Here is a 27,133-nt window from a genome sequence, read left to right as displayed (position 1 = left end):
CAGGCTTGCCTCTCCCCCATGATGCACATCTGGACCCTTACACAACTCACAGGGCCCCAGAGCCCCCAGGGAGTGGATGGGAATAAACCCAATTAAATAAATAAATGAAATAAACCAGCAGAAAACCAAAGAAGGTGCCTGCTGAATGCACTGTGCTTTGGAAGAAAATTGCCTCCAGATAATATTAACTAGGACCCTGAGCACGCTGCTTTTAGTCTCTAATATCCTGGTTGTCTCCCACAGCACAGCTCCTTTCTATCCAACAGAGAGACTGCACACCGAAATAAACCAAAAAAGAAGAATTCAAACCCAGAGCGCTGCCTTGGCATTGTTGATTGCTTTGGGTTGCAATTCCTCATCAGGGGCAGTGTTGAGAGGAGGAGAGGGATGCAGGGGCGGGGACGGGGCCTCACCTCTGACCACTCGCCCGTGATCCAGATGTACTCGCAGGGGGGCAGCGCGCAGCTCTGCACCTCGGGCGGGCGCTCGCTGGCCTCGCAGCGGCCGCTGCTCTGCGGCTGCTCCTCCTCATCCACACACAACACCTCGCGGAACCGCGACGCCTCCCCGCACGTCTTCGTGCACTGTGTGCGACAAACAACAGCTCAGGCAACCCTGGGGGACTCCAGGGGATGAACCCGCACCCCAGCAACCCCTGTAAGCTGGCACTGGCATCACCTGGGGAAAGATTTTCCAGCAGGACCCGGCTGTGCCACATGCTGCTGCCTGTGACAAACTGCTGCTGACCTCTGGAGGCAGTGACCCACATGCCCAGGAGAGAGCAGAAACCAAGGGAGCAGGCATTGGGATGGGGCAGATGTGGGATCCAGCTGTGGTAGGATCAAAATATGCAGGGTTGGGCATGCTGGGCCAGGAGATAGGGCCAACCCCTATTATTTCAGCCCCTAGTGAATACAGCTGTTTGGAGAATGACAACTCAACCATCCTCCTTGCAAAATTCACACTGCTGCACCTCTGGCTGTGGCTGGTGTGGGGGGAGCTCCTTCCCCAGCTTCTGCCTTGGCATGGGGACACACAGAATCATCATAGAATAGTTTGGGTGAGAAAGACCTTAGAAATCATCTCATTCCAACCCCCTGCCATGGGCAGAGACACCTTCCACTAGAGTAGGTTGCTCAGAGTTTCACCCAGCCTGGCCTTGAACACAACTCTACAACCACTGCAGTGGAGGCAGCCCTGCAGGTTTATTCTCTTTTAAACACTGCCCTGCCTGATAGTAAGATCAACCCATGCCAGACAAGTACAACTGCTCCCCAGGTCCTTCTGGAGATTTCAAGGACTCAGTTCTTTCTCTGCTTGTCACAGAAAAATGAGCCTGACTATGAGGCTGTGTTCCTGGGAGTGAGGCTGTCCTTGGAGAGCATCTTAGAAAAACACATAAAACAAAATAAATCAGTGTAAGAGCAGCTGCCTAGATAAAACCCTATTTTCTTTTAGTTATTGCCTGTAATGGACTTCTAACACTTTCAACTAACTGGATTAACGAGGAGAAAAATGCATGAAAATAATAATTTTATAGAACATGTAGGGAATGTCTTCCCCTTAAGGAAAAGGAGAAAACATCCAATCAGACCATCCCTATCTGTACAGAAACACCACTTGAAGTTACCTAGGCTTGGAACACTGTGCCAGTTTAATCTAGTTAGAGTCTTACCCTCCAAACATCATTTCCAGCCTCCCTGAAGCAGCTCCTGTTCTCCTGGCTGGCCAACAATTAGGAAGATATTAGTGGGTTCAGCTGATTGCAAAATGCAGGCACTGTCATGGCCCTGTTACTGTAACTGGCTGTCAGAACCAGGATTGCAAATTATTTGAGAATATTGAAAAATCAGATCAGTGTGTGGCAGCAGCAGCGAACCAGGAGAGCAGCAGTGAGCACAACATCATGTTGGGTGTAAACATTTAAAACTGGGGCAAAGTGGAAAGGGATGGGGAAGGAGAGGCAGCTCCACAAAGCAGCATTTATTCCAAAGGAATAACTTAGGAGCTCTTAGGAAACAGTCAACATTGCAAAATCTGCAGTCTGCCAGAAGACCCCAAGGGCTTTGTGTGCTTTCAACCTTATTTACTCTCTTGCTTTGAGTCCTTGGAGTGGAAGCTCCTTCTAGGTCTGTGCTGAGACATGGCAATCCTACAGGGGTTGGAGGAATTTGCTGGAGTGTGATTTCCCCAGAAAGCAAACAAAGTGAGCTATATTTGCCCATCTCTGATTATCTCCCTATTACATAAGTAAAAACTGAAAGGGGGTCATTGTGTGTGAATATGGCACCACTTCAGCTCCATCATCAGGGAGCTTCCCTGACAGCTCTCCAGGCACCTTCTGGGGCAGGCTGAACCCCAACCTTCCTGCTCAGTGGGAGTGGGGCCACAGGATGCTCAAAGCTTCCCTCCCCTCTGCTTTGGCATTTTCCAGCCCAGCAAGGGGTCAGCAATACAGGGTGAATCGTTCCATGGTCCCTCACAGCCAGAGGAGGCACCTGGAAAGGAGTGGGAAGAACCAAGCCTGATGTTGTTTCATCTCCTTAATGTATATTTCAGATTAAATTTACAAAGTACATTGGCTGATGCTTCAGTTTAAGGGGGTGGAACCTTGTCTATGCCATCAAGGCATCTTCTAACAGGGGCAGTGAAGAGCTATCACATCAAAAGCCCATCCTTGTTTAAAATCATTACTTGCTGATGAAAGACTGACACTCCCAAGGACAGGCCAGCCTGATTTGGGTTTGTCTGCAAATAACAGTTGTGTGGCCAAATAAACCTGAGCCAGCTCTGTGCATTTTGTCATCATCAGAAACTGAAAATTTGGTTATTTGTATTTTTAAGGGTAACTGGCAGTTGAAATAATCCCACTGAAATATTAAATGAGGCTCAAAGACAGTGAGACCATCATAAACTAAGTCAAAGAGAAACACTGCAGAGGTTCCAATCAGCCATCCCAAAGTTATAAAACATTGTTCATGTAGAAAGCAGACAGTTCAGCTAGCATGGAAAGGCTATTTTTCCTTTTAATGCAGTGACAGATTTTGCACAAATTCTCATGTTCAAGATTGATTTAAATCTCACACAAAACAGTGGGGCCAGGCTATAACAGCTATTGATAGCAAAATCTGAAAACAGGTCAGGCATTTGACAATATTTGTCTCTTTTGCCTCATTTCCCAAATTCTGAACTATTTTCCTGGCAGATCAAATTAAGGATCATTTCAAGCACTTCTGAAACTGCTTCAGAAGAGCAATAATAATAATAATTAAAACAACCCCAAAGGCATTGCTTTGCAAAAGCATTGATTTTTTTTCTCTTTTTTTTTTTTTTTTCCAAATAACAATCTAACACAGAGATGAAATGTACCCCCCGTGCCATGAATGCTTGAAACATGCCTTGGGTAACTCTGCAATTCAAATCAGGCAAGCATGGCACAATTTCCCCCCAAAAAGACAAATGTCAAAGATTCAGAAGTTGCATGGCAGCTTCCAGAGCTGTGCACTGTCTTTCCACAGAGGCTCGTATTAAAGAAAAAACCCTTTTTTCTCCCAATTTTCCCTTTTTCTTTGTGACTCTAGTCTGAGTTTTATTTTGACGTTAGCAAGGCTCTTTCTATTGACTTTCTTCTCCCTGGTGAGGGCACTGAGAACAGGTGATTAATGGTGATACACCAACAGAGCAGTAAATGGTTTCCAGTAAGTTTCATATTCCTTCTCATTGTCAAGACCAACACTTTTTTTCCTAAACAACACAAGTGCAACAACAAAAAGGAACAATTAAAAAACCTCAAACCCTCTTGAGAGATTCCCTTTAAAGATAAGAAATCACGAACAGGACAGCACTGAGATGTTATTTATATCCTGCCTTCCATGTCAATTAGGGTTCATTGATGCTCCCTGCTCAGAGAATACCAATGCAATCTGTGCCTCCTCATGGACACTGCCTGTGGCTGGAGGGAGGTGCTATTCTTTTTTTTTTCACTGTACACCAGAACAAAATAAGAAGTGTTTGGAAGAAATGTTTGGAATCAGCCAGAGGGGCAAGCTCACATTGGGCAGCTCCTGCATTTTCCTGTTCACGGTTACTTATGAATACTTATGAGGGTGAGGAAACCTCCAGTCCATCCTCTTAGTAAAGCTCCCTTGGGGAAAAAACAAATCTCCACAATATGTTCAAAATTTGCCCAGTGCCATGGGGAGTCCTGAAAAACTTCAGAAAACATCAGTATTTGTATCCCATCAAGGGCTCAGAAGGGTGGGGGCAGGCACCTCTCCAAACTGTTTTGAGAAGTTGCAAAAATAAGGGAGAGAGGGCAAAACTTAGCTGCAAGTTGGACTTGATGATTTTGGAGGGCTTTTCCAACTAATGATTCTAAGATTCTGTGAAAGGATGGGGCAGGAGCTCTTTCTTTCCAGGGCTGATTGCAGGTAAGGACTGTCACTACATGCTGCTTGGTGACCTCTTTGCTGCCTTTAAATTTATTATCTGAAGAAGTTAATGGGCTCTGTAAAACTAAAACTAAAACTGCAGGAAAGCTGCTGGAGCCCCCTCAGCTGTTCCTACATTTCCTTTTCTGGCTGGGATGTTTCCATCTGCTACCACTGTGTGACCAGCCTGGCTTTGCCTCCTGCTGCTTCCCATCACACTTCCCTGTGTACTGGGAAGCAGCTGGGAAAGGGCACAGCCCCCTCTGGCCTCCTGCACTCATGGCTGGGTTACACAGGATTATAAACCCAACTTCCCAGCACTGCTGAGGCTGGGGAAATGAAGATAAACTTGTGTGTCCTGTTCCAGTCAGGCTGAGGTACTACATGCAGGGGCTAAAAATGGAAAAAAAAAAAAAAAAACAGAATGAAAAGAATCACTTTGGTGTCTGGTCTGGACTGCCTCTGCCAAAAACTTCTGGGCATTTGAAGGCTGACACAGCACCCTCTTGGCAGTGCATGGGGGGGCTCCTCCTGCTCAGAATCCCCTTGTCATCCTACCACCCACCAGCCTTGAGGCCACTCATTGCCCACACTGCAGGAGAGTTGGAGTCACTCCCTAAGCCACTGGAGCAGCAGCTTTATCCCCAGTTTCAGCCTCAGGAGCTGTTTTTGATGGGAACTGATCCTGGTCACACAGAAAAGCATCTCCCACAGAAGACTTGATCTCAGCACTGCTCATGGCTTGATAAAACAGCAAAGGCTGGGAGCTCAGTGAAAGGATAGGGATGTCAGATGGAACTGGGGTAATGGGGCAGCAAAGAGGGAATTACCACTGCTCCCTAACTCCTCCAGGCACTGGGCTCAGGCTGCAGCAGCACAGCAGGGCTCTGCCTCCTGGAAGAGACCCAAATCCACCCTACCCAAGACCTGCTCAGTATTTACATAGGACCCAGCCAAACCCAGGGCAGCAGAAGCAATAAATTAACCCTACAGAGGCATTTCTCTGCTCCCCCTTTCAGACAGCATGCATGAACATTTTTTTTGTTTTTTGCAACCCTAGGTTGCAACCCAAACACCCTGATCCTCCAGCAGCACTCCCAGCATCACGGCATGCCTGAGAGCACAGGAGCTGTGAGCAGGGGGAAGGAAGGAGGGAGGGAAGGAAAGGGAAGGGAGGGAAGGGAAGGCAAGGAAGGGAAGGGAAGGAAGGGAAGGAAGGGAAGGAAGGGAAGGAAGGGAAGGAAGGGAAGGAAGGGAAGGAAGGGAAGGGAAGGAAGGGAAGGAAGGGAAGGAAGGGAAGGAAGGGAAGGGAAGGAAAGGAAGGGAAGGAAGGAAAGGAAGGAAAGGAAGGGAAGGGAGGGAAGGGAAGGAAGGGAAGGAAGGGAAGGAAGGGAAGGAAGGGAAGGGAAGGAAGGGAAGGGAAGGAAATGGAAAGAAGGGAAGGGAGGAAGGGAAGGAAGGAAGGAAGGAGGGTTCTTACCGCCTGCCATTCCCCGGCTGCCCAGCGGTGCGTGGGGCACGGGGGGAGGTGACAGTCCCGCTGAGGAGGGGGCTGGCTGGCCGGGTCACACTTGGCCTCCTTGGGGCTGCTGCTGCTGCTGTGGCACTGCACGGAGCGGCGCTGGACGCCCCGGCCGCAGGACACCGAGCACTGCAGGGAGGGACACAAGGTGAGTGGAGCTCCCCAGCACAGCCACCACGGTGAGTTCAGGGGTTCGGGCTCTGCTCTGGGCTCCACGGCATTGTTAGCAATGATTAACAATTCTCTTTAATAGTAAGATTCTCCTTAGTAATATATACTAATGATGTTTCTAGCAAAAACTTAAAATTTTGGAATTTGAAAACAAGTTAGCGATGCTCTATCAAACTTCCAAGTGAGGCTTTTCATTGTGCAAGGGAAAACTTGGAATCTGAAGCCAGTGTGAATATTTGCCGTTGGCTTCAGTGGGGTCAGGACTTCCTGAACAGGATTTTTATTGAAAAATCTGTTTTTATTGCAAAATAGCGGCGCTGCTAAACCACCCTGACATGCCAGAGGCGGCCAGGCTCTGAGATTTGCTCTGAGTATTGCTTCTCAGGCACTGGTTCAAAAAAGTAATAGTTCAAAATACATCAAATGCCACAAACAGAGTGGGCTTTAATGAAAAGCAAATTTGGATTCTATGGAAGAAAGTGCGTAGCTGTAGAGAGGGAAAGGTGTGATACAGCTGGGATTTCTTTCAGCATGCATCTAAACATGTACATGCACCAAGGCAGGGAATACAGTTAGATTTTGAAAACAAATGTCTTTTTGAAATTAACTGCATTTCACATTTCCTTCATTACACTGTGGGCACATTTTTCCCAACTTCAAGGCACAGCAACAAATGCCTGCATTTCTCTGTTTCTCAGACATCTTTAAATTATTATCTATATTGCAATATTATTGACAGCTTATTTTTTCTTTCACGCAACATTTCTTAGTGTTGTGACTGCACACTAACATGTTTAGCAGTACTTAATATTCCCCTGGAACAGATTCCTCCTGGCTAGACCTTAAAGTATACTATACAGATTTGGAGTAAAGAGAATTTGCTTTTGTAGAAGAAAGTGCATAAAAAATAAAGGTATGTATTAAAACCACAGCTGAATTAACAATTAGTTATTTATAACAACTAATATTACTTATTAATATATCAGCTACTAAGAAAATAAGTTCACAGCCTGTTATTGCAAGGTCCACTAAAATGAACCTTCTTAAGGCAGGGAATTAAGTGGTGCCTGATGGGGAAGCAATTCCCTTTTCTGTATTCCTCCATAATGCTCTTTGCTTTACTATCCAAATGCCCCATAAAGGCAAGAAAACCAGAGAAAAGCTGACTGTGACTATTTGTCTGGCTTCAGATATTCGTAGGAGGGTGGGAGTATTTTTGTGTAGCTTTTGAAAGCAGCAGTGGGATTTCTGTCACTAGTGATGCAAATGCTTCCCATATGCTGCTGCTTCCCTGGGATTAACAGTGCTCTTTGTCCTACTCATTCCATAGGGGACTCTTAAACTGAATAAAGGCACAAACTTGGAGAAACATACACACCAGGATGCCTACCATGCTCTAAGATATCTTTTCAGTTGTATTTACATAAAAAGCCCAGGTATGGATAAAAGAGCACAGGTGACACTGTGGCTTTTTCATGGGGGGCTGCACTGTGTGTGTGACACCTGGGTTTGGGGAGAGGATGGTCCCTGGACTGTGCCAGAAACTCCACCTGATGCTCTGCCTGTGTTTTTATACAGGGCTGGATTTCAGCCTGTAGCTGAAGTATGCAAATACCAGACAGCAGAATAAATATTGGTATTTTTGTTAAATGAAAGGTAAATGGCCATAATTGACATCACTTAGGAGAAACAAACACATTAAATCTGATATTTCAGTGTAGACATAAACACACTTAAAACTTGGAGAAAAAGCCTTTTTAGAGATATATCAAAAATGCTTTGCTCCAGGGATGTGGGTTCTTAACAATCTAGAAAAGAACTAACCATGTTCTGAATACAAAATATCCAAAGAGAAAAAAACCTAGGATTGGAGCACCAGCACAGCCAGTGTTCAACTGAGACTGATTTTTAACCATTCCTGTATTTTTTGATCTTCATTTTCTCAATAATTCCTTTTCCAGAAGGCAAAAACCCCCAACACCTACCTAAAGGTATGTGCAATGGGTTCTGTGCATATCTAGTGACATAAGGATGCACTTTTATGGGAGAACCTTGCCTTATTTCTCATGCAGATTTTTTGGTTTATACAGGAGAAAAAGCACAGCAGTTCAGCTTTGGGATTAACATTCTGAGACAATTACACCTTCAGAAAGTTAGAGGTTTTTTTGGATAATATCAAAGTGGAAACTGATCATGGTTCCTATTTGGAGATAGGGAAAGTCACATGGAGTTTTCATGCCCAGTTCATACCCTCATCTACTGTGTATTCAGAGCACCAAACTCGTGTCTGTTTCATGCTCTTAAGGAGAAGTTCAGCACCTAAATCCAGCTTGGCTCCATGGCATTAAACCTCTGGCAAAGCCCTGAACACCCCTTACAAGGGACCCAGAACCAGCACTCCCAAGCTGTGACAGCCCCAACTCTTCATCTGTCACAGGCAAAAAAAAAAATGCTGCCAGCACCAGTGAGGCTCAGAGATCCATGCCACAGCATCTGACAGGGCTTTAAAAAGCCCAATTTAACATTGTAGCCCAAGTGTTTCTACCCCTTTATTTTCTCCCCAAGCAAGATGCTGGCTGGCTGAGCACATCCTGCATCAGGAACCTGGGCTGAGGAGCTACTCCTGGAAAAGCCTGTTCTTAGCCTTATCATTAGCATACAAATATTCCTTAATTGCCTGGTCATGAGAGATTACCTTAGACCATAAATCACCTCATCCTTCTATTAACTTGGGTTTCTTTCTCTAGTTGCATAAAATTAATATCCATGATGCAGTGAAAAGCTGAGAATTTTAAACCACTTACTTTTACCAATTAGTATTAGTGTATTTTAATGCAAATGACAGCCCATTACATTATTATGTTTACAATTATTAGTAAAAACTGCTTTCAGGAGTAGCCACTTAAATAAGGTGCAAATTGGATACCACAAGTCTGTCTAATGGCCTTGCATTTCATTTTAGTCTGGCTCCTGTATAAAACTGAGGTTTCAGTCCTGAAGGTAATAAATCTAATAATATTGACCTAATTTCTAGTATGGCAGCAGTACTGTGGATTTCACAGGCTGGATGCTCCTATCCTCAAGTAAAGAGCCCAGAACCTTGGTAACTGAACCTCCATGGTGAGCAAGCACTTAGTCCTTTACATACATAATGGCAAATACTCCTATCCTGTGAATCCAAAGGTAAGGATTGAAAAAAAAAAAAAACTAATACAAGTGTGAAAACAATCATAGATCATTAATGGGTTTATTGTCCTTTTTATTAGTGGACATTAATCAACAGCATGCTGTCCTAGTCCTAACTTTGCGTATGTGCCTGTAGCAATGTTAATGGTTTGTCTTTCAGGGAACTGGAATACCCCAAGAATGGGTGTTTTGTACCTAAATTTGGAAGACAGAATGCAAGGGAACATGATATTTTACAAGTTAACAGTTAATTTAGTCTGGAATTTACAATAATTCATCTGATTAGCATGCTAATGAGGTAGAGGGAAAAGCAAGGTTCAGAGTTAAAAATGTGATGCAGCAGATTCAAGGTGATGACAAAGACATTATTTTCAGGAAAAAAGGATTCAAGGTATGCTTTCAGCAAGCAAGAAGTTTAATAACTCAAAATACTTTTTCATTTCCAGCAGCCTCTGCTCTATGCATGGCTGTCTGACTTTTTAACAAGGGAAAACCAAACAATGAGTTTATTTCTCAAAACTAAGGAAGATTTTACTTGAGATATATTTAAATTCTATTAACAACATGAATAAATAGTAGATTCTCTTTAATAATATATACTAATGATGTTTCTAGCAAAAACCTAAAATTTTGGAATTTGAAAACAATGAATTTGCTTTCAGATAGACACTAAAAGCAAGCTGCCTAGTTTTCAGCTGGTACAAATCTGTGCTGCTCCACTGCTGTCCATGAAGCTGCACTGTTTTACACCAGGATCTGGCCCAAAACCTTTATCCCTGAATAATTCATGAGGACAGAAGTGACTGGAAAACCAGGCTCTAACCAAATTGATGGAGGAGGAATACCAAAAGGTGCAAAAGGGTACACAAGATGTCTCACCTGGCCCCAATCTCCTGCTTTCCACTTCGGACATCTGCCCCCTCTGCATTTCTTTTGCACGTTGGGCTTAGCAAGGTGTTTACAATTCTCTTCTTCTACATGCCTCCCTTCCTTTGACAAACAGTACACACTGCGGTGCTTTTGGCCCCTTCCACAGGAGACAGAACACTGTAAATATAAAGTAATAACAGATCAGCTTGCACACTCATACAGGGGCCATGGCTACCCAGGGCATTTTCTTTTAGCTGGACCAAAAAGCACCTCCCCAGGTCCCCAGCAGGCTACACAAAGCTTGAGGGGAGTGCAGGTATTTAATATCGTGTGATATTCTTGGTCAAAGCCCCAAAAAATGCCAGTATCAAAATAGAGAAAACAGCTGACATTCAGCAGGGATAACAGCCTGGATTCCTGGCATTGCTCCAGTCCTTTCAAAGGAGCAGAGTCATCTTACAGGGATCAAGGCAGGAGCCCTCAGTATCTACTTAGAGGAACTTGAAAGGAACCATTTCCATTTACCTTGGTACAAAGGGATGTCAAATATTGGTAAATCAGGAGGGTAAAGTGTGCTCTGCACCTTCACAGAGGGAAATAACTGCACAAAGGACAAGGCAGAAGAGTGCAGCATTTTCTTGTCCTTGGTACAAAAGCTTGTGTTTGTTTTATCAGTGTAGTCTGACTTTTCTTTTTTCCTTCACTAAACAGACTGAAACCAGGACATGTTCATCCTTAAGATTTATGCATTTTGAAAACAACTCAGAAGGTGGCAAGAAGGCAGAGCCTGGAGAATCAAAGCAAAAAGCAAACCAGCAGGTATGTTAGCTGCAAGCTTTGTAGTGAAGCAACTAATTTCAACCTCCCTCTGCAGGTTCACTGAGCTTTTTCAAATGTGACCACTTCTGGCATGCAAACCCCAAGCAACTTCACTTTGATTTCAGATTAGTCTCCTCCAAAGATTTAGGAATCAAAGGGGTCTGGAATCACGACACGAATTTAATATGACAGTTTCATGTAGAACAAGCCTCTTACTCAGCATGATGCACCCAGAGACTCAGCTTCCATTTCTTCATTACATGCTACACCATAATACTGGTTTAATCCTTGAGGGCAAACACACTGTTCTAACCATCTCTCCATATAAAATGTTCTGCTTTCTTTTCAGAATGGAGAAAACATGCAGAAATGAGGCTTCAACCTTCATTTTGGAGTCACTCCATCATTATATTTCCCAAGAAATATATTACAGCTTAAGCTCTTCCCAGCCTATAAATACATTTGAAACCTAAAAAATTTATATATATAGCAGCTCTGGAAGATCCACTAGAATAGAAATAGGCATATACATTGACACCTGTGAATATTTTATATTACAGCCCTACTTACAGCTCATTCAGCCCACAAAGAATCAGCAAGAGAGCAGTTTCTAAATGGAAAAGTTCAGACCAATGTGGAGAGCAATGGATGCAGCTCCAAAAACCAGATATTGATACTTGAAAGCTTGTATAAACGATGCCCTGAAAAAGGCTGTTTTCCTGCTGCAAGAGTGTTACAGATTGACAAAAGATCACTGAGGTCCTGTTGATCAACAGCTTTAAGAGCCATAAATGATGCTCCTCTGAGAGGCTGAGCAGGGATAGCTGCCTCTGAATTTTTCTGAGCCCAGATCAAGATAGGCCAAAAACCCCAACAAGCAACATCCAACCTTGCACTGAAAAACAGAAGAAATGTTGTCCCTTGCAATAAAATAAAACTGCCACGAGTTACCCAGATCCATAAACTTCACTTCTTTTCTTTAGCATCAAGAGAAGAAAGATCAAACTAATGTTATCCCTATTTTTATAAGCCTTCAAATTTCATCAGAAGTTAATTTTTTCATTTTCTCTACTTCTCCTCCCAGGCAATGAAAGTCAGCAGCAAGACAAAAATGTCACATCCTACAAAACCCAGGTCTAAACTTCTAGTATTTTCATCCACTTACTGTCTTTGGACTAAACACCAACACTGATGCTTAAACAAAAATTCGAGTGCTCCTTGGTAAACAGTCTTCATGCAGGTTATGCCACTTTACTGTGACAGCCAAAGTTAGAGAGTAAATTTACAGCATTGATCAGGACTCTCTCATGTCCCACACCCTGAGCTGATACAGCCCAGAGCATCCTTAATTTAAAAAACACATGGGATGCCACTACTTATCCTAAAGTAAGACTAACCACACTGTGCAACAATGCAAGCACCTTTCTGGGGACCTGAAGCTGGTTGATAAATACTTGATCTCACAAACAATTTGGTCCTAGTTATTTCCAAAGTTATTACTCCCCTAGAAAATGCTTAACTTTGGCGTGGAGCCTGATTCTGACATTTATCTCGTGATCCCATGATCAAACAAGTCTGCGTGCAAACCTCGGTGCACTCAGAGGTTGAGGCATAATTTGCTTAATTTTTTTAATACTTAAATGTAATTCCCATGATGCTGGAATGAATCATCTCTATGTCTGCCTTTAATATAAATCAAATTTAGGCAGCTGTGCATTTTCAGATCTAAACCACCCGTTTGCTTTCATGCACATTTGAGTTATGATCTCATTTGCACTGACAGAAAAGAAAGGTTGAATAATCTAATTTAACCAAGTATCAGAGACTGAAAATTCCTTTGCAAAGAGTCTACTTAATAACTGCCATCTAATTCATCTCAGGTATTCAACTTTTATCTGGCACATAGATTTTAAGCATATGTGAGCCACATGCAAAGCATAATTTAATAGTGGGCTGCATCTCAACACCATGTGAGTCTGGGAAGTTCTACACCCAACTACCACCATCAGCCTCATCATTTATTTTGGACCCTGAATAAACTTTGCATTTCATTAACAGGATTTTTCATGGCTGCAAATGCTGCCTGCTTATGGTACCCACCAATAACAGTACCACAATGAGGTAAGCTTTGACCTTGCCTTCCTCAAAACATTTGGCAAAATCACTGCCTTCACATTCCTCTTTTTCTTGAACTTTTTTCCCACACTCCCCATAGAAATTGCTTCCAAGTACTGGGGGCAGATGGTGGCTCTCTGGAATAACAGCCTCACCTTATCCAAGGTTTTCTGAGTCAACAGAAAAGCCTCTACCGGTTTTAAGCACCCCTGGGACAGCCCTGAAGGTGTAGCCAGGTACTGTATGGAATTTTTTCACTAACCAGCTTCCTAGAGTCAAGGATCACATGCACTTGGGCATGCCTGTGGTCACATTGCCTCTGCCTCCACTTAAGTGTGGGAAATGCTGCCCTGAAAGGCTGTTTACAGCCTGTGATTGAGGCACAACAGCAAACAGCACCCCTGGATGAACCTGGGAGGACAGCCAGGCATGGTTCTGTTTTTTTACAGAAACATAACAAGTTGTTATGTTTCTGTAAAAAAACCACCAGAAAGTTTGCGGTGCATAAAGTAATAGAGAAACAGTATTTTGAAAAATCAGCTATAGCCATCACTCTAAAACTCTAGCAAACCTTCCCCTTGTTATTATCTTTATTATCTCCTAAACCCACCAGAGTTGCACCTGGCAATTTACACGGAGAACAATAACAAAAGAACTTTCCTAAGAGCATTAGGATCAAAGCACTTAGCACAGATTTAAGGGCTTTATGTTTATTGCATGATTAGTGTTAACCTGCCAAGAACTGGAGATTGGCATGCTGCTGATATTTTCAAATAAATATACTGCCTAGTTTAAATAAATTCTAGGAAAAAGGTTTAAATAAATACAGCAGAAATATTTCCATATCAACTGTTTCCATAAAGGTCAGAACACGATGCTAAACATCTGCAATGCCTTGCTCTGCTCTGCTTGTGTTTTTGTTTCCACAAAAAAATTGTTTTCTGTTTCAGAGTTTAGGAGATGATCATTCTGTTTTACCAAGTGTGTGCAATTTGCTTTAAAATAGCCCCTTTTGCATTTCCTGATCTCATCGTTTGGGAGGTGAGGGTACCTCTTGTTCATTAAGACCCCTCTAAAATAGATGGGTTGCTACTTGATGCATAGGGCTGGCAGCAGGAAAAAAAAAAAAACCAAAGAGAATATGTTCAAAATCTCTTAAAAATCTGTACAAAGTCTCTGGTGAATTTCTGGGAGTGGGGTCAGTCCAGCACCAAGAGGACTCAAGAGCCCTGGGCACAAATGAACAGATCTCAGCAAGAAAAAGGCACCACAGCGCAGTCAAGAAGAAATGGAATGACTGCTCCTTGTACACTTGGTGCATTGAAGGGGCAGCTCCACAAAGGGCAGAAGGGCACATCCCAAGCAAGAACCTGGGAAAACTCTCCCCCAGAAGTGAAAAGCTGCAGAAAATGCTGTCAGACCACTTTTCAGACCCACCGTGCATCACCCCACAGCGATTTGGGAGGTATTTAAGACAATGAATGCAAGCTGTGGTGATCACCCAGTGAATTCCCAAAGATAGGAATGATAGCTCAGCAAGGGCAGGGCTGGGAAGGATTAGACTGAAAATGGCTTTATCAGATTCTGCCAGGAGCAACTTTTTGGAGGAAATTAAAATCAATCCTCGTAGATTTAGACTGCCCCACATTAAGGACTTTATGGAAAGTCAGCAGCTGTAAGTAAGCCCTGGTTCATCCTTTCCAACAATCTGAGACAAAACGTGTTGGATGAAATAAAGCAGAAAAGCAACAGAGCCCTCCAATGCTTTACATCTATTTTCCAAGAGGGCTGTGCTCCTGGATGCCAGCAAACTTCTCCAGCTACAAGCAAACCCAACAATGTACCCTCATGGCTACTTTTCAGCAGCCTATTAGTCTGTGTCACCTTTTACTACCACTAACACTGCTGCTGTCAGATACTGAAACCATATCCCAGTGACTTCTGTGCCTCTGAAGTCCCTGAGCACAAAGGACATCAACAGACACATCACCAAGGAAAGCCTGGATCCTTCCTCACCAGCTGAACCTTTACCAGGAATCTTAAAATGTTGGAACCTTTTTGTGCTGTTCAGCAACAGGGGCTCTGTGGCTTCCAAACCAAACCAGCTTCACAAACAGCAAGGTATTTCAGCAGGTAATTCCCTTGGCTTCAGTGAGACAGGCTGAAAGCAAGGCTGCAGCACTTTAGGAGATGTTTAGGAAATGTTTATTGCTGCTCTGAAGCCCTGTTTCTCCCACCAATGTGTTTTATCAAGGTCTTGTGCCCATCTGCGTTGGCATGGTGAGAAATCCCTAAAGTTGGGTGGGGATGCAAGCAGGGCAGGAGTCACCCAGCTTGGCCTTCCTTTCCTCACAAAGCAAGGAGCCATGACTTAAGACATGGGTGCTGAGTGTGTATGGTCATGGTGATTTTAGCTGGTGCATGGCCAAAAAGTACCTGTGCTTCTTGTACATTTAAAAGGAAAAGGGGTCTCTACATTTAAGGGAGGGCAAATGGACCAGAGACCTGAACAAAACACACCAAAGCACTGCACTGCAGTTCTGAAAGAGGCTTTAGAAATGTTTCATCCAAATTGATTCCTCAGAGAAACGGGGTGATTGAAAAACAAGGCACAAACATTAGGGATTTTGGAATGTATAGCCTGAATGTGTTTGTGAGCACTGTGCAGAGCCCCTGTGGAAGTGTTCTGAGGAGCCCCCTTAGAGCTGGAGCACAGCCTCCAGTCTGAACAGGTTTTGCCCCAGTATTCCCAAGGAGCCCTCATTGTCCTGGGCATGGGCAAGAGGGAACTTCCCTGCTGGCCTGTCCTGTCTCTGCAGTGCCCACAGGGTCTCCATCCTCCAGAGGCTCTGGTCTTGGCTTGGAGCAGAGGCACAGACCTTCTTAAGTCATTACTGCAAAAGGGAGAAATCTTCTAAAAAAAAATCACTAAATCTTCACCTTCCTGCCACCGAACTCAGCTGCAGGCACTGGTGAGTGGCCTCAGATGATGTCTTATAACACATTAAAACAAACAAACAAACAAAAAAAATAACAGAGAAAAAGAGGAAAATTTATCAGAGAACAGGGTCCAATTTAATGTGCTGCTGGAGGGGAAGAAAGAGCTGGTGTGTCTGGAGCCCACTGCTCCAGCAAAAATTGCCCAGAGGAAAGGATGCTCTTGGGTTCTTTAACTCCTGCAACATTGAAGGCCTGAGTGCCAAAGTCAATACAATAACTTCCCCAAGCTGGTAAACCCCACAAGATATATGACAGAAAGAGGTAACTGCAGCAGGAGAAGCCATGCATCTCCTCTTCTGCAGCATCCACCCAGTAAACAGCACCTTCTCCCCCTCTTTTCTCTGCCCTATTACACCACAAAAGATTTCACCAGGCACAGAAATTAGCAGGGCTGTGGGCACACAAAGCTCTCCTAAAAGCTGTGTTCCTGTTCTGCTCCACACTATTTACCCTCAACAACAAACAAAAGCCCCACAGAGCCACTGCAGGTCTCTCCAGGGAGGAAGGCAGAGGATGGCATTTCATCAAACTGGGAGGAGATGTGTGAGCTACCTAAGGACACCAAAACAGTGGGATGTGGAAGATGCTGATGAAGCCTATTTTCCATGCTGTGGCACTTCTAGGAGAGTACCAATTGAAGCAGCAAGGTGCCTCAGCTACCTGACACTTCATATTTCTAGGGAACAGTGGTACTACAATGCCATTTAGATATTCTGTTCCAGAATAGGATTTTTCTGTATTGGATGGAGTAAAACACAAAGTAAAGAGCTCTCCAAGAAATGTCAGCCCTGTTTCATAGGTGTGCATCACACTGGGAGGTTGTAGGAGCACTGGGCAGCTGCTTGCTCTCCCATTTTATAAAGAATAATCTTGGCTTAATGCACTAGGGATAAATATTGTCAACCAGTACATGGTCTTGGGCATCAGACAGATTTTCATCCATGCTGCTGGCTCACTCACTTCCCCTGTGAACTAGTAAAATTAAAATATGAATAGAGCTTTAAATGTCTTTGGAACAGGACTGACTACACAATTTTTTTCTTAATAACTGCACAAATCAGTCACTGGGAAAGTTAGAAGCACAGTAAATCTCTTTGTGCTTCATGTCCCTCATTGTTATACATCCTTGTTTCTAAATCCCCAGGATCTGAGCAACAGCAATGATTGCAGTATGGGGTATCCAGTGTGACTCTGGAAAATGGACAAAACTGCAGGCAGACTCCCAAAACCCAGCTCAGGGATCTGCCTGGAGATGCTGCATTTCACAGCTCATCCCTGAAAGTGTGTAACTGCTTCAATGAGTCCCCTGCAGTCCAATGAATTCCTGTACTCAGAGCCAGTGCTTTGGGAGACAAATATTCCCAGCAATTGCCCTTTTTTATTGCTTTATTTCTCCTGTGAGGGCCTATGCAGATGGGCAGGAGATCTGCAGCCAGGGATGGGCCACCCATAACACAAGGCCTGAAGCCAGCCATCACTGAACAGCAGCCTCACCACCTCTTGGTTGAGTTTAGGCCTAGAAAATGACTTTTTCATTGAGAAAATGTGTAAGGGAGGAGGTGTAAAAAGGCAACCACAGAGGCATGCCAAATGCAGCCAAACAGCCACTGCACTATGGGAAGAAAGAGACTGCTCTGGGTGGGAAAGTGCTCTGAGGAACTTGGGGAGAAAATGCACTGTCTGGGGGCAAAGGGGTGAGAAGATTTTAAAGATACCTGAAAATAACCTTTGTGAGCCTAACCACTGGCCCAGCTCCTGTCTGTGCTGGCAGTGGCAACAGGAGAGGTTGTTAAAGGACAGCAATCTGCAGCTCCTTTCCCTGGTCCTTCCCCTGCATTTATTCCCTGGATTAAGGAGGTCAGAAGGGACATTGCTGACCAGTCCTTTTACTTCTCCATCACACTAAAAGCTCATGATGGGGGTAAAGACCAATGGGGGTTTGCAAGGGGGAGAGTGAACTGTAACAGCTGAGATTTAAGTTGCAGGAAATCAGTCCTGCGAGGAGTTGATCCAGGAATCACTAAGGTGCTGGCTCAGTGTTAAACACACAGTGCCCCAGGGTGGTCCCTCACCTGCAGGGTGTAGCTGATGGGCTTCCATGGTTGTTTTCCTGCTAATGGAGCATCAACACCAGCAAAGAGGAGGCAGAGAACTGATTACAAAAGTATACCCGTATAGTTCTCTCCTTTTTTAAGTAGAAACAGAACAATGAAAGATAGTGATAATAGGCAAAAAATAAAAATGGAAAGGAAAACAAAAATTGGAGATTTTAGGGTAAAAAGAGATGAAGAAAAATGATGGGACTCTACTGGGCAGCTGGGTACCACTGGCTTTGCCCACCTGTGATTGCCCTGGAGCCACCAGCTGTGAGCACTGAGGTGAGGAGAGAGATGCATGAGCATCCATCACCACTGCCTCAGAGGAGCAACAGGCTGAGACTCTTCAAACAAAACCCCAAGAGCAGCTCAGCAATGCTGCTGTCACAGCAAATTCATTTTCTGCAGAGGAGAAGAAGGGAACAGTAGAGTTATATACACTTGCAACCAAATCTGTCCCTGGCTATCACTTCTGCCTTAGCAAGACCTGACATCCTGCCTGCTATGAACATTATCAGAACAATGACACAGAGAATATTGCTGTTGAGCAGCCTATTTTCAGCCAGCTGCACGGGGAAGGCATTTTGCAAACAACATGTTGGGGCTTTGACAGAATTAAATACAAATAACCCAAAGTTTCCACTGACACCAACTTTAAGATTAAAATTCCAGAGTGCCAGCTGCCTGACACAGATGTTGGCCAGGCAGTTCTTCCACTTCCCACCCAGTTCAGAGCTCCTTTGCTGCTCTATCCCTGTGTGCAGCAGAGAGCCCTGCAAAGCCATCAATGCCACCAGCTTCCTGCCAAGGGAAACCAATGCTGTCCTAGCCCAAACCTGAACTCACATCCACAATAAGAGAGTTTGGAACTTAGTTGGTTAATGTTCTAATTACTTGACAGTAAGCTTCTGATTCTTCATTAGAGCAAAAAAAGCCCTCAAAGACTCTGATTCCAGCACTTCTGCCTACAGGATACAGAGCTGGGAAGCACTGAGAGCTGCACAACCACTGCACCAGCAGCTTGAACTTCAGATACCCAAGACTGACAAGTACCTGACAAGGCAGACTACTTTTAAAATTATAATACTTTTTTGGAAAAAAACCCAAACAAACCCCAAATAAATCTAAACCTCACCCACCCATTTTCCAGAGTTTAAAGTCAAATGATCACTGCCCTGTGCAGTGAAGCCCAAATGACTCACCCAACTGAAGCAGGGTGCTGTAGATAGAATTGTTTTACCTTATCTGTGACCATTTCCTGACTCGGAAAGAATGAGAAGCCCACAACAAGTTAGTTCAGCATTGTTCCTAAATTGTATCAAGATACAGTTGGATATTAAGGCAAACTCAAAATATCAGAAATTATTGCATGGAGCAAATCTGCTCCAAGACAGGTGCTTTAAGGGAGGTTATGCATATATTTTATATATGTGGTATAAATATGGGTATATTTATTAAAACCAAACCTTGGGTTTTAAGTGAAGCAATGGATAATTCTCATTGTGAACACCTCCCTCATTCTGGAGAACATGGCAAGATTTCCTCTCGGGATTCAAGAGTGTGCATGGAGATCTGCATTCACACCATAAAGCATTCAGAGGAGAAAAAACACTCTCTGTATTCTGGTGACAGTCAGTGCATGTTTTCTAAAGCATGGTTTTAATAAAAAGGTCAGGTCTATCACATGGTGTACAATTCTGCAATGGGTAAATACATCTTCTTAAATAAGCAAGGGAATAAAAGTGTCACCTCCTCTTAGTCCTCTTTGAACATACATTAAAATGACAAGACATCTCACCAGTCTCTTGTTGTAAAATTATCATTTACACATACAATCTCTTTTTCCATTTAATTATCTCTTCCAAACCTGGATTTAACCAGCCAGATAAAGATCACTTGTTTACTGTATAAAATCCCAGTGGAATTTTGCCCGAGGACTGCAGGTTGGGTGCTTCAGACTCTCTGCTTTAATTTGTAAGTATTTTATAGTACTAATTTCACTGAAACTTGAGTAATGCTAAGGCAGTCAGATGATTGCAAGAAATTAGTTATCCAAACTTTGCAATTCATACACCTTTAACTGTGTTTGTTTAATCATTGAGAATGACAATTTCTGTTGGAGAACAAAGCAAGTAAAAGAAAAGCCAGATAAAAGATGGAACATTGCAGAACCGTTTCAGAAAATTTAGCAAAAGTTACCAAAACTAAATATATGATCTGAATTTAGCAAAAGACTCAAGAAATCATTGTACAAATTCATTTATGATTACATTCTACTTGTCTTTAATTTTCACTGTTCAACATAAACATTAAACATTGTAAATGTATGCAATATTTATATAAAATTAAATAACAGTATTGGAAAAATAAATACACTTTTACATAAATACATAAATCCATACTGCTGAAAAGTTTCAGCTAATACTATACTCTTGTTTCAAAAGTGACCAAAAAATATGGTAGTGACACTCCATCCCAACAGATGAAGTATGTACAGCTACAGAATGATGTTTGCAACCGACGACAGAGCTAAAGCAAATCCAGGTGACACCACACTACAGGAGGAAAATTTGGCCGTTACTACCTACAGTAGTAGCACGAGGTAGACATACACGTGGAGTGTTCTGCTGGAGGGACACGAAGCCCTGGGGACCCCACAGATACTTCTCAGTCTTCCAACAGCTCTGGGTCCCCTATGTCAGAGCCCAAGGACACCTCGGTAAATGTGACTGAAAAACCAAATCAGTTCATGGCAATGACAGGGGCTCAGTCCTGCAGCCTCTTCCCCAGGGCTGTGGCCCTGCACCAGCTGGGAGGAGACACTGCAGGCAGGACAGGGTGTCCCTGCCCTTCACCTGTCCCACCTGCTCCCAGGAGAGCAAGGACAACCCACTGAGACTAATACAACAGAATGGAGCCAAGGGAACTTTTCCTGGGTGAAAAGAAAACCACCAGACTAGAGGACTGCACCCTGTGTTTCCAACACTGAGAAGCAGGTGCAGCCCTGGAGCCTGCTCCTCAACAGCCATGAAGAATGAAACACAACTCTGTCCACACCTTTGGCTCTTGAAAATGGTCCAGCACAGGTAAAACAAAGTTGGAGGCACCTCCCTGCTGGCAAATCCTGTGGGGCAGCCAGCACATGCATCGCTACCTCTGCTTACCTCACCTTGCTCTTCCTTAGCACCAGGAAGGTTGATGGACAAGGGGTACATTAGCACCTCAAATGAAATATTTCATAGCACTGTGTCTTGTACTGGTGAAGCACCGGATACACACCAGTTCAGCAGTTTTATGGCTATTGCAGAGCTCACTGAGGTATGATAAAAATATTGAAGAGTGTTACTGAAGGCATCCGTGTTACTGAAAGCACCCACAGAAGGAGAGCAGGTTTTGGCAAGATGACATTCCAAACTATGACAATTGAGGAAGTCCAATACCTTAAAAAACAGGCCTCTTTTTTCTTTTCCTATAAAGTGCTTTTGAATCAGATTTTTAAAAAAGTTGTCTTCGAATGCTTTTATAACAAAATACACAATGAAGGTTTACATCTGTTTGAAGGCCACTCCAAAATGGACAGGTCTGTGGTTTTCCAGGGCTCCAGAAGCACCTCAGGTGGCACTTGCTTTGGTGCAGGTTCACAGAAAAGGTTGTTGCTCTGGGCAGGGACAATTGCAAAGGTGTGGCACCCAAAATAGCACCCCAACCCTGTGGTTCATGGCTGCTCTGCCCTCACAAGAGCATCTCTGTAGCAGACTCCTCCAGCAGCAAAGGAGCAAAGTAAGACACCTCTGCTCCAAATACTATTTTGCTCTTGGGAAATTGCCAGGGTTTTTAGCCTTCCAACACCTGGCTGATCATTTGCTGGATTAGTGATAAAGCAGCAGCTGGAGATCAAGCTAGACAATCACTCTCCAGAACCAGAGAGATGCATGAGAATAGCTTACAGGTGTCTTTGCACTGTACATCACAGTCTTATTATATACACAGGAACAGAAATAGAGCACAGGTGTGAATGCACACATGTTTCTATGTAGGTCTGTGTGTGGGCATGTGCCCACATGCACACACATCTATACACACTTATACATGCCTGGGAATTGATGCCATTTAGCACATTCTCCCCACTTCTCTTGCCTTTGGCAGAGAACACACCACTGCTAAACCAGTAGGTGCCCAGTGCAGTACTACCATTAAAGAGCAGAACAATTTAACTTCAATGGAAATGTACTGCTTAAATTCCAGGTTTAAATCCATATGCAAAAACTTAGCCAGAACCAAGATTCATAATGCACAGCACTTGCAAAGTGTAATAAAATGGACAAAGGTTGCTACTTAGCAGAAAGTGCCTTTTAAATTAAAGGACCAGAGCTCCCCTAATATAAGCCCTTCCTGAACAGGTGTTATTCTGAATACATAGTAAATAATCCTCTGTAAGTGCAGTTTTAAGACATGAAGCATTAGCACCTTGGTTTGAAGCAAATTAAATGTTGTTAGGGGATATCTACAAAATAGTTCATAAAGAGAAAGAGTTTATGGTCGTACCGAGCTCCAAGGACCAGCACTCCAGGCAGCATCTCTAGGACAGTCCTGCACATTGCACTGCTCTCTGTCTGGTGGCTTGTCAAGGATTTCACAGCTCAGATCCGTAAACCTTTCTCCATTAGGGCGCTGGCACACCACCAGCCGTGTCCTTGTCCCTCCTCCACATGGCTTTGTGCACTGCAAGTCAGCAGAGGACAGAGCAATCACCATTGGGACAGCAAAAACACTGTTCTCCCCTGCTGCCCAAGGCACTAGCACCTCAAAAAACCAATGGTAATTTCTGCTCCAAACTAACCCCCTCCAGCCAAATCCCTCTCGTTAGCCTCAGAGGGACCTTCAGCTGCCTCAGCTTCTCTCCCCCTAAAGCTGCTCATGCTGTTCCACCATGATATTGCCCAACTCAATGTGATAATGGAGGTTTACATCTCCAATTGTGCATCTCAGATTAATTTTCAAAAGGAAGCAGTGCTTTTATTAAAAAAAAAAAAAAAAGACCTTCAGTTAAAGTTGGCTTCTCTTAAAAAAAAAATCTTCATTTTTGTAAAACTTACTCTTGTGCTTGGGAAGAAAGTTTTCCCATGACAAATGGAAATGAAAACACCACCCAACAATTGCTTGGGTTTACTCACTTATCAGAGGCTGCCCTGCAAATTCCAATCCTTCTAATAAATGTCACCACAATACCCCTCTCTTCTCCCATTTTTCTGCCACCTGCTAATGAAAGTCTTGCCCTGGGCAGGGAGCCCAGATGGATGGTGCACTCACCTCTCCCCAGTTGCCATAGGCCCACTGAGGGCAGGGGCCAGACTCGCAGGATCTCTGCTCCATGGGTTTGCTTTTCTCATCGCAGTTATTTGCAGTGTATCCGTTTTCATCCTGGCACACCACGACCCGCCGCTGGAACCCCCCTGCACATGTACTAGAGCACTGGAAGACACAATTGCCCAGAGCTTCATTAAGTCCAGGAACAGGCTTGCATTTCCAGCTCCTTCCCAGTGCCTTGCACCGTGGGAATGCACTGCTAGAAGTTTAATTCATCTAACAGGTATTATTAGACTTCAAAACCCAGCTATTGCTAATAGCAGTGCAATGACTTAGGTGCTGACTAAGCAAAGAAAGTAAACGCCAGCCTAGTTTTAAGCAGGTGAGTAATCCCTGCTGCAGTGTCTGACATCCCATTTGTGCTTAATTCCCTTCAGAGACTTCCATGATAAAGTGTTGCATACTGTTTGCAGAGAGAGGAGCTGGCATCGAGGCTCTGCTGTGCTTTGGCAACAACCCTGCACAGCTGTAAATGCCCCAGGAGACAGCCCAGAAGCAGAGGCCAGCCTTTGCCTCATGGAAAATGATGCTGTCAGCTTTCTGCCTAGACTGCCTTGGAGATACGAGGTATGAGAGGCTGACAAGTGATGCCTGAGCCCTTCTGCAACACTTGCTTGTGTGAGCAGAGAGCAGACAGTGGGGAGACAGGTCCCTCTCTCTTTCCTCTTTGTGCTGACTTTAAGAAAATACAGATTAGCTTGGTAAAGAAACAAAACCCAACAAAACCCAGGAATAAGAGAATCAGGGCACTTACAGCACCCCAGGGGCCAATCCTCCACTGATTGCCTCCTGGTATATGTGCACGGTTTCGGTTCGGGCTGCCCCCAGGGTGCGGTTTGAGGCGATGGTCTGGATAGAGGAAAGGGGGGATGGGCCTGCCGTAGTCATGGCTGTTTGGATGACAAGGAGACATGGAGCACTCTTGCTCGGTGGCAGGGAGGTCGTCTGGGTCACACTCGCTCCTCTCCACCAGCTGGTCACTGTAATTGACGCAGATCACTTGTCGCGTTGCCTTACCTTGACCACAGGTCACCGAGCACTGCGTTACAGTGGGAAAAGGAGACATGGTCACATTTCCACTTTAGAAAACCAGCTCTTGCTAATAACGAACAGCAGAAAACCCAAATAACCTCACTTATAAAAGGGCAAGTGCGACAGATTAATGAAGCACATTTGCAGCAATGAGGTCTCTTGCAAGAGACAGCGTGATGCTTACAGAGCTCCACTCCAAGGCCTTCCACTGCCCACATGGTGTCACGGTGCACATTTCTGTGGCTGATGGCTTTGGAAGGTGGAAACAAGCTGACTCATCAGCCACGGAGCCCTGGTCATCCCGGCAGCTGACGTATCTCATCCGGGTTCCCTTCCCACATGTTGCAGAGCACTAGGGAAGAGCAAAGAGCACTCCACTAGGAAGTTGCCTGACATACATTGCAAGGACTTTGTAATGAAAAGTTGGGCATATGCACTTAAAAGTATCACATTGTCTACTGTAAAATAATCCTGAAAGTATTATGATGTGTGCTTACCGGTGTCCAGGATCCAAATCTCCACTGTGTCCTGTGAGTGCCTGATATGGCTCTCTTGGCTTCCGGGCTATTTGGATGGGAAGGACATACAGCTATTTCACAGTCCTGTACAGGAAATACATGGGGGAAAAGCAGGATATAAAGAATTTGCAGATGTTTTAGTGAAACCACCTCCTCTTCAATGTAATTATGAAGAACATGCAACATCTTGAAACTCTGTGACCTGCACACGTTGTGCAGGCAGCTTCCTCCCTGCATCCCCTTGGTGAATCAGCAAAACTCAACGTCATTTCCTGGGGCCTTCATATGGAGTACCCTATGTGGACTTTTGACTTACTAGGAACTCTACAATAGGGATCCCCACAACCATGTGCCATCTCCATGCATTAAAACCAGATGTTTTTGAGGCAAAAGATGAAAGTTCATTAAACTTTCTGGCATGAACAAACATCTGCAAAACAGCAACTTTATCTCCCTTCAAAGCTCTCTTCCTTCAGTGTGAGACCTGCAGCCCACACAATAAAGGTTATGCTGCTGATTGCAGCCCTTTGATTCCCTGCAGCCCACCAGACCACCTATATCCATGTGCTGATCTCCACCACACACCAAGCAATGTGAGGTTTTGGGGACAGATGTGTCATTCTGCTCAGTCTTTGTACAATGCCTCTCAGGAGGGCTCTGGTCCTGTCTGGACCTCCCAGGAGGTCTGGTGCCAGAAACTATGAACATCCATGACTTTACTCCATTGAGCAGTCCTTGACAAAAAGGAAATTAAGAGTGATTGTCCCTATGAGGGGGAGAGCAGCTTCTGACAAATGGCAAACCCAATTTCTGTTTTGCTGTGATTTCACTTATGCTGGAGGCATGTATGCCAAATGATGGCTGATGACAGGTGGGTTTGCTACCCCTTTACTGCAGTGCAACTGGTCTCCATACATGAGGAAAACAGCTCTTTCCCAAATGTTGTGGCCTTGGTTAAACTCTGAGTTCATGCAAGACTGAAGCTGCACAGGGCATGAGCACTATAACTCTCCTAGATGGTAATGTTCTGTTTTATCCAGCTCCTCCAGACACCCTAGAATATCCTCTGCTTGAAATGGGAATTTTCATGTTTGCTTCCAAGTACACAGCATGGAAAGCCTCTTCAGCAAATTTGCAAAAGGTGTGCAACATTTCTCAATTTATCTGGCCAGGGAGGACATGTCTGGAACTACAGCTGTCACAAACATTACATTGTCACATGCAGCAGACAAGAAATGGCCTCTCACCATCATTTGTGGTGAGGGGCAACAGCAAAAGTCCTGCAGCCACATGAGCCCAGACTGCAGCCAGGCATCCCTGACTCCATGCAAGCCAAAGGAGGTGTCTGCTGTGTCAAAACCTGAACCTCTGAGGCCAGTAATTATGTCTCAACCTTGAGGTCTCTTGTTGTTATTCTAGATTCACCCGCTGCAGATTCTTCAGCTCATGAGCTCTTAAGACTCCAGCTTTAGTGCTGCATCTGAACACACCCTCACATCCCATGGCATGACTAGAGCTCCATGGATATAAACCATAAGCAAAGGTAATTCATCTTCACCCAAAAAGTCCTGATACCCTCATACATTGTTGCTTTTCTGGCAATCTGGTGCTTCAGTAAGGTCAACCACGTGGAGAGGATCTGGAATCTGGATGGGAACTCCCTGAACACAGTTTATCTATCCCATTCCTACCAAAGCAGGGTGCTGTGCTGCATCTTTCCAACAACCATGAGCAGCCCAAGGTACTGCTCTGCAGGGCTGGCATTCAGGGCAAAGCTTTGCTGCAGCAAGATGTCCCCTGAACCTGTAGCCTGGAAGCCTCTATACACACACTGGGAAGAGATGGAGACAAGAGGGCAGAATTTACCTGGGTATCTGTCGGCCTGGTTGCAGCATTACACTCGTTATCATCCACCACTGACATGTAAGTGCCCACAACACACTTCACTGCTCTCATCTGGTAGCCTTGGCCACAAGTCACAGTGCACTGGGAGAAGACAGATGGGAG

At 44.3% G+C, this 27,133-nt stretch overlaps 1 protein-coding gene across 1 annotated transcript in view; it reads right to left on the bottom strand.

Moving 5' to 3' along the window:
* ADAMTS9 (ADAM metallopeptidase with thrombospondin type 1 motif 9) overlaps positions 1-27,133 on the bottom strand; it is a 78,982-nt gene that overhangs the window by 12,165 nt on the left and 39,684 nt on the right. The window contains exons 23-31 of the mRNA XM_066557913.1: positions 26,993-27,112; positions 25,106-25,210; positions 24,793-24,960; positions 24,331-24,615; positions 23,520-23,681; positions 22,755-22,931; positions 10,189-10,356; positions 5,911-6,081; positions 414-584 (exon numbers count right to left, since the gene is read on the bottom strand). Coding sequence (XP_066414010.1) covers positions 414-584; positions 5,911-6,081; positions 10,189-10,356; positions 22,755-22,931; positions 23,520-23,681; positions 24,331-24,615; positions 24,793-24,960; positions 25,106-25,210; positions 26,993-27,112 — 1,527 coding nt within the window. The remainder of the gene's footprint in view (positions 1-413; positions 585-5,910; positions 6,082-10,188; positions 10,357-22,754; positions 22,932-23,519; positions 23,682-24,330; positions 24,616-24,792; positions 24,961-25,105; positions 25,211-26,992; positions 27,113-27,133) is intronic.

The sequence above is a fragment of the Molothrus aeneus genome, chromosome 12 (assembly GCF_037042795.1).
Source record: "Molothrus aeneus isolate 106 chromosome 12, BPBGC_Maene_1.0, whole genome shotgun sequence".
In the NCBI taxonomy this organism is placed as follows: Eukaryota; Metazoa; Chordata; class Aves; order Passeriformes; family Icteridae; genus Molothrus; species Molothrus aeneus.
Note: the sequence above shows the minus strand (reverse complement) of the source record. Positions and strands in the feature narration are given on the sequence as shown.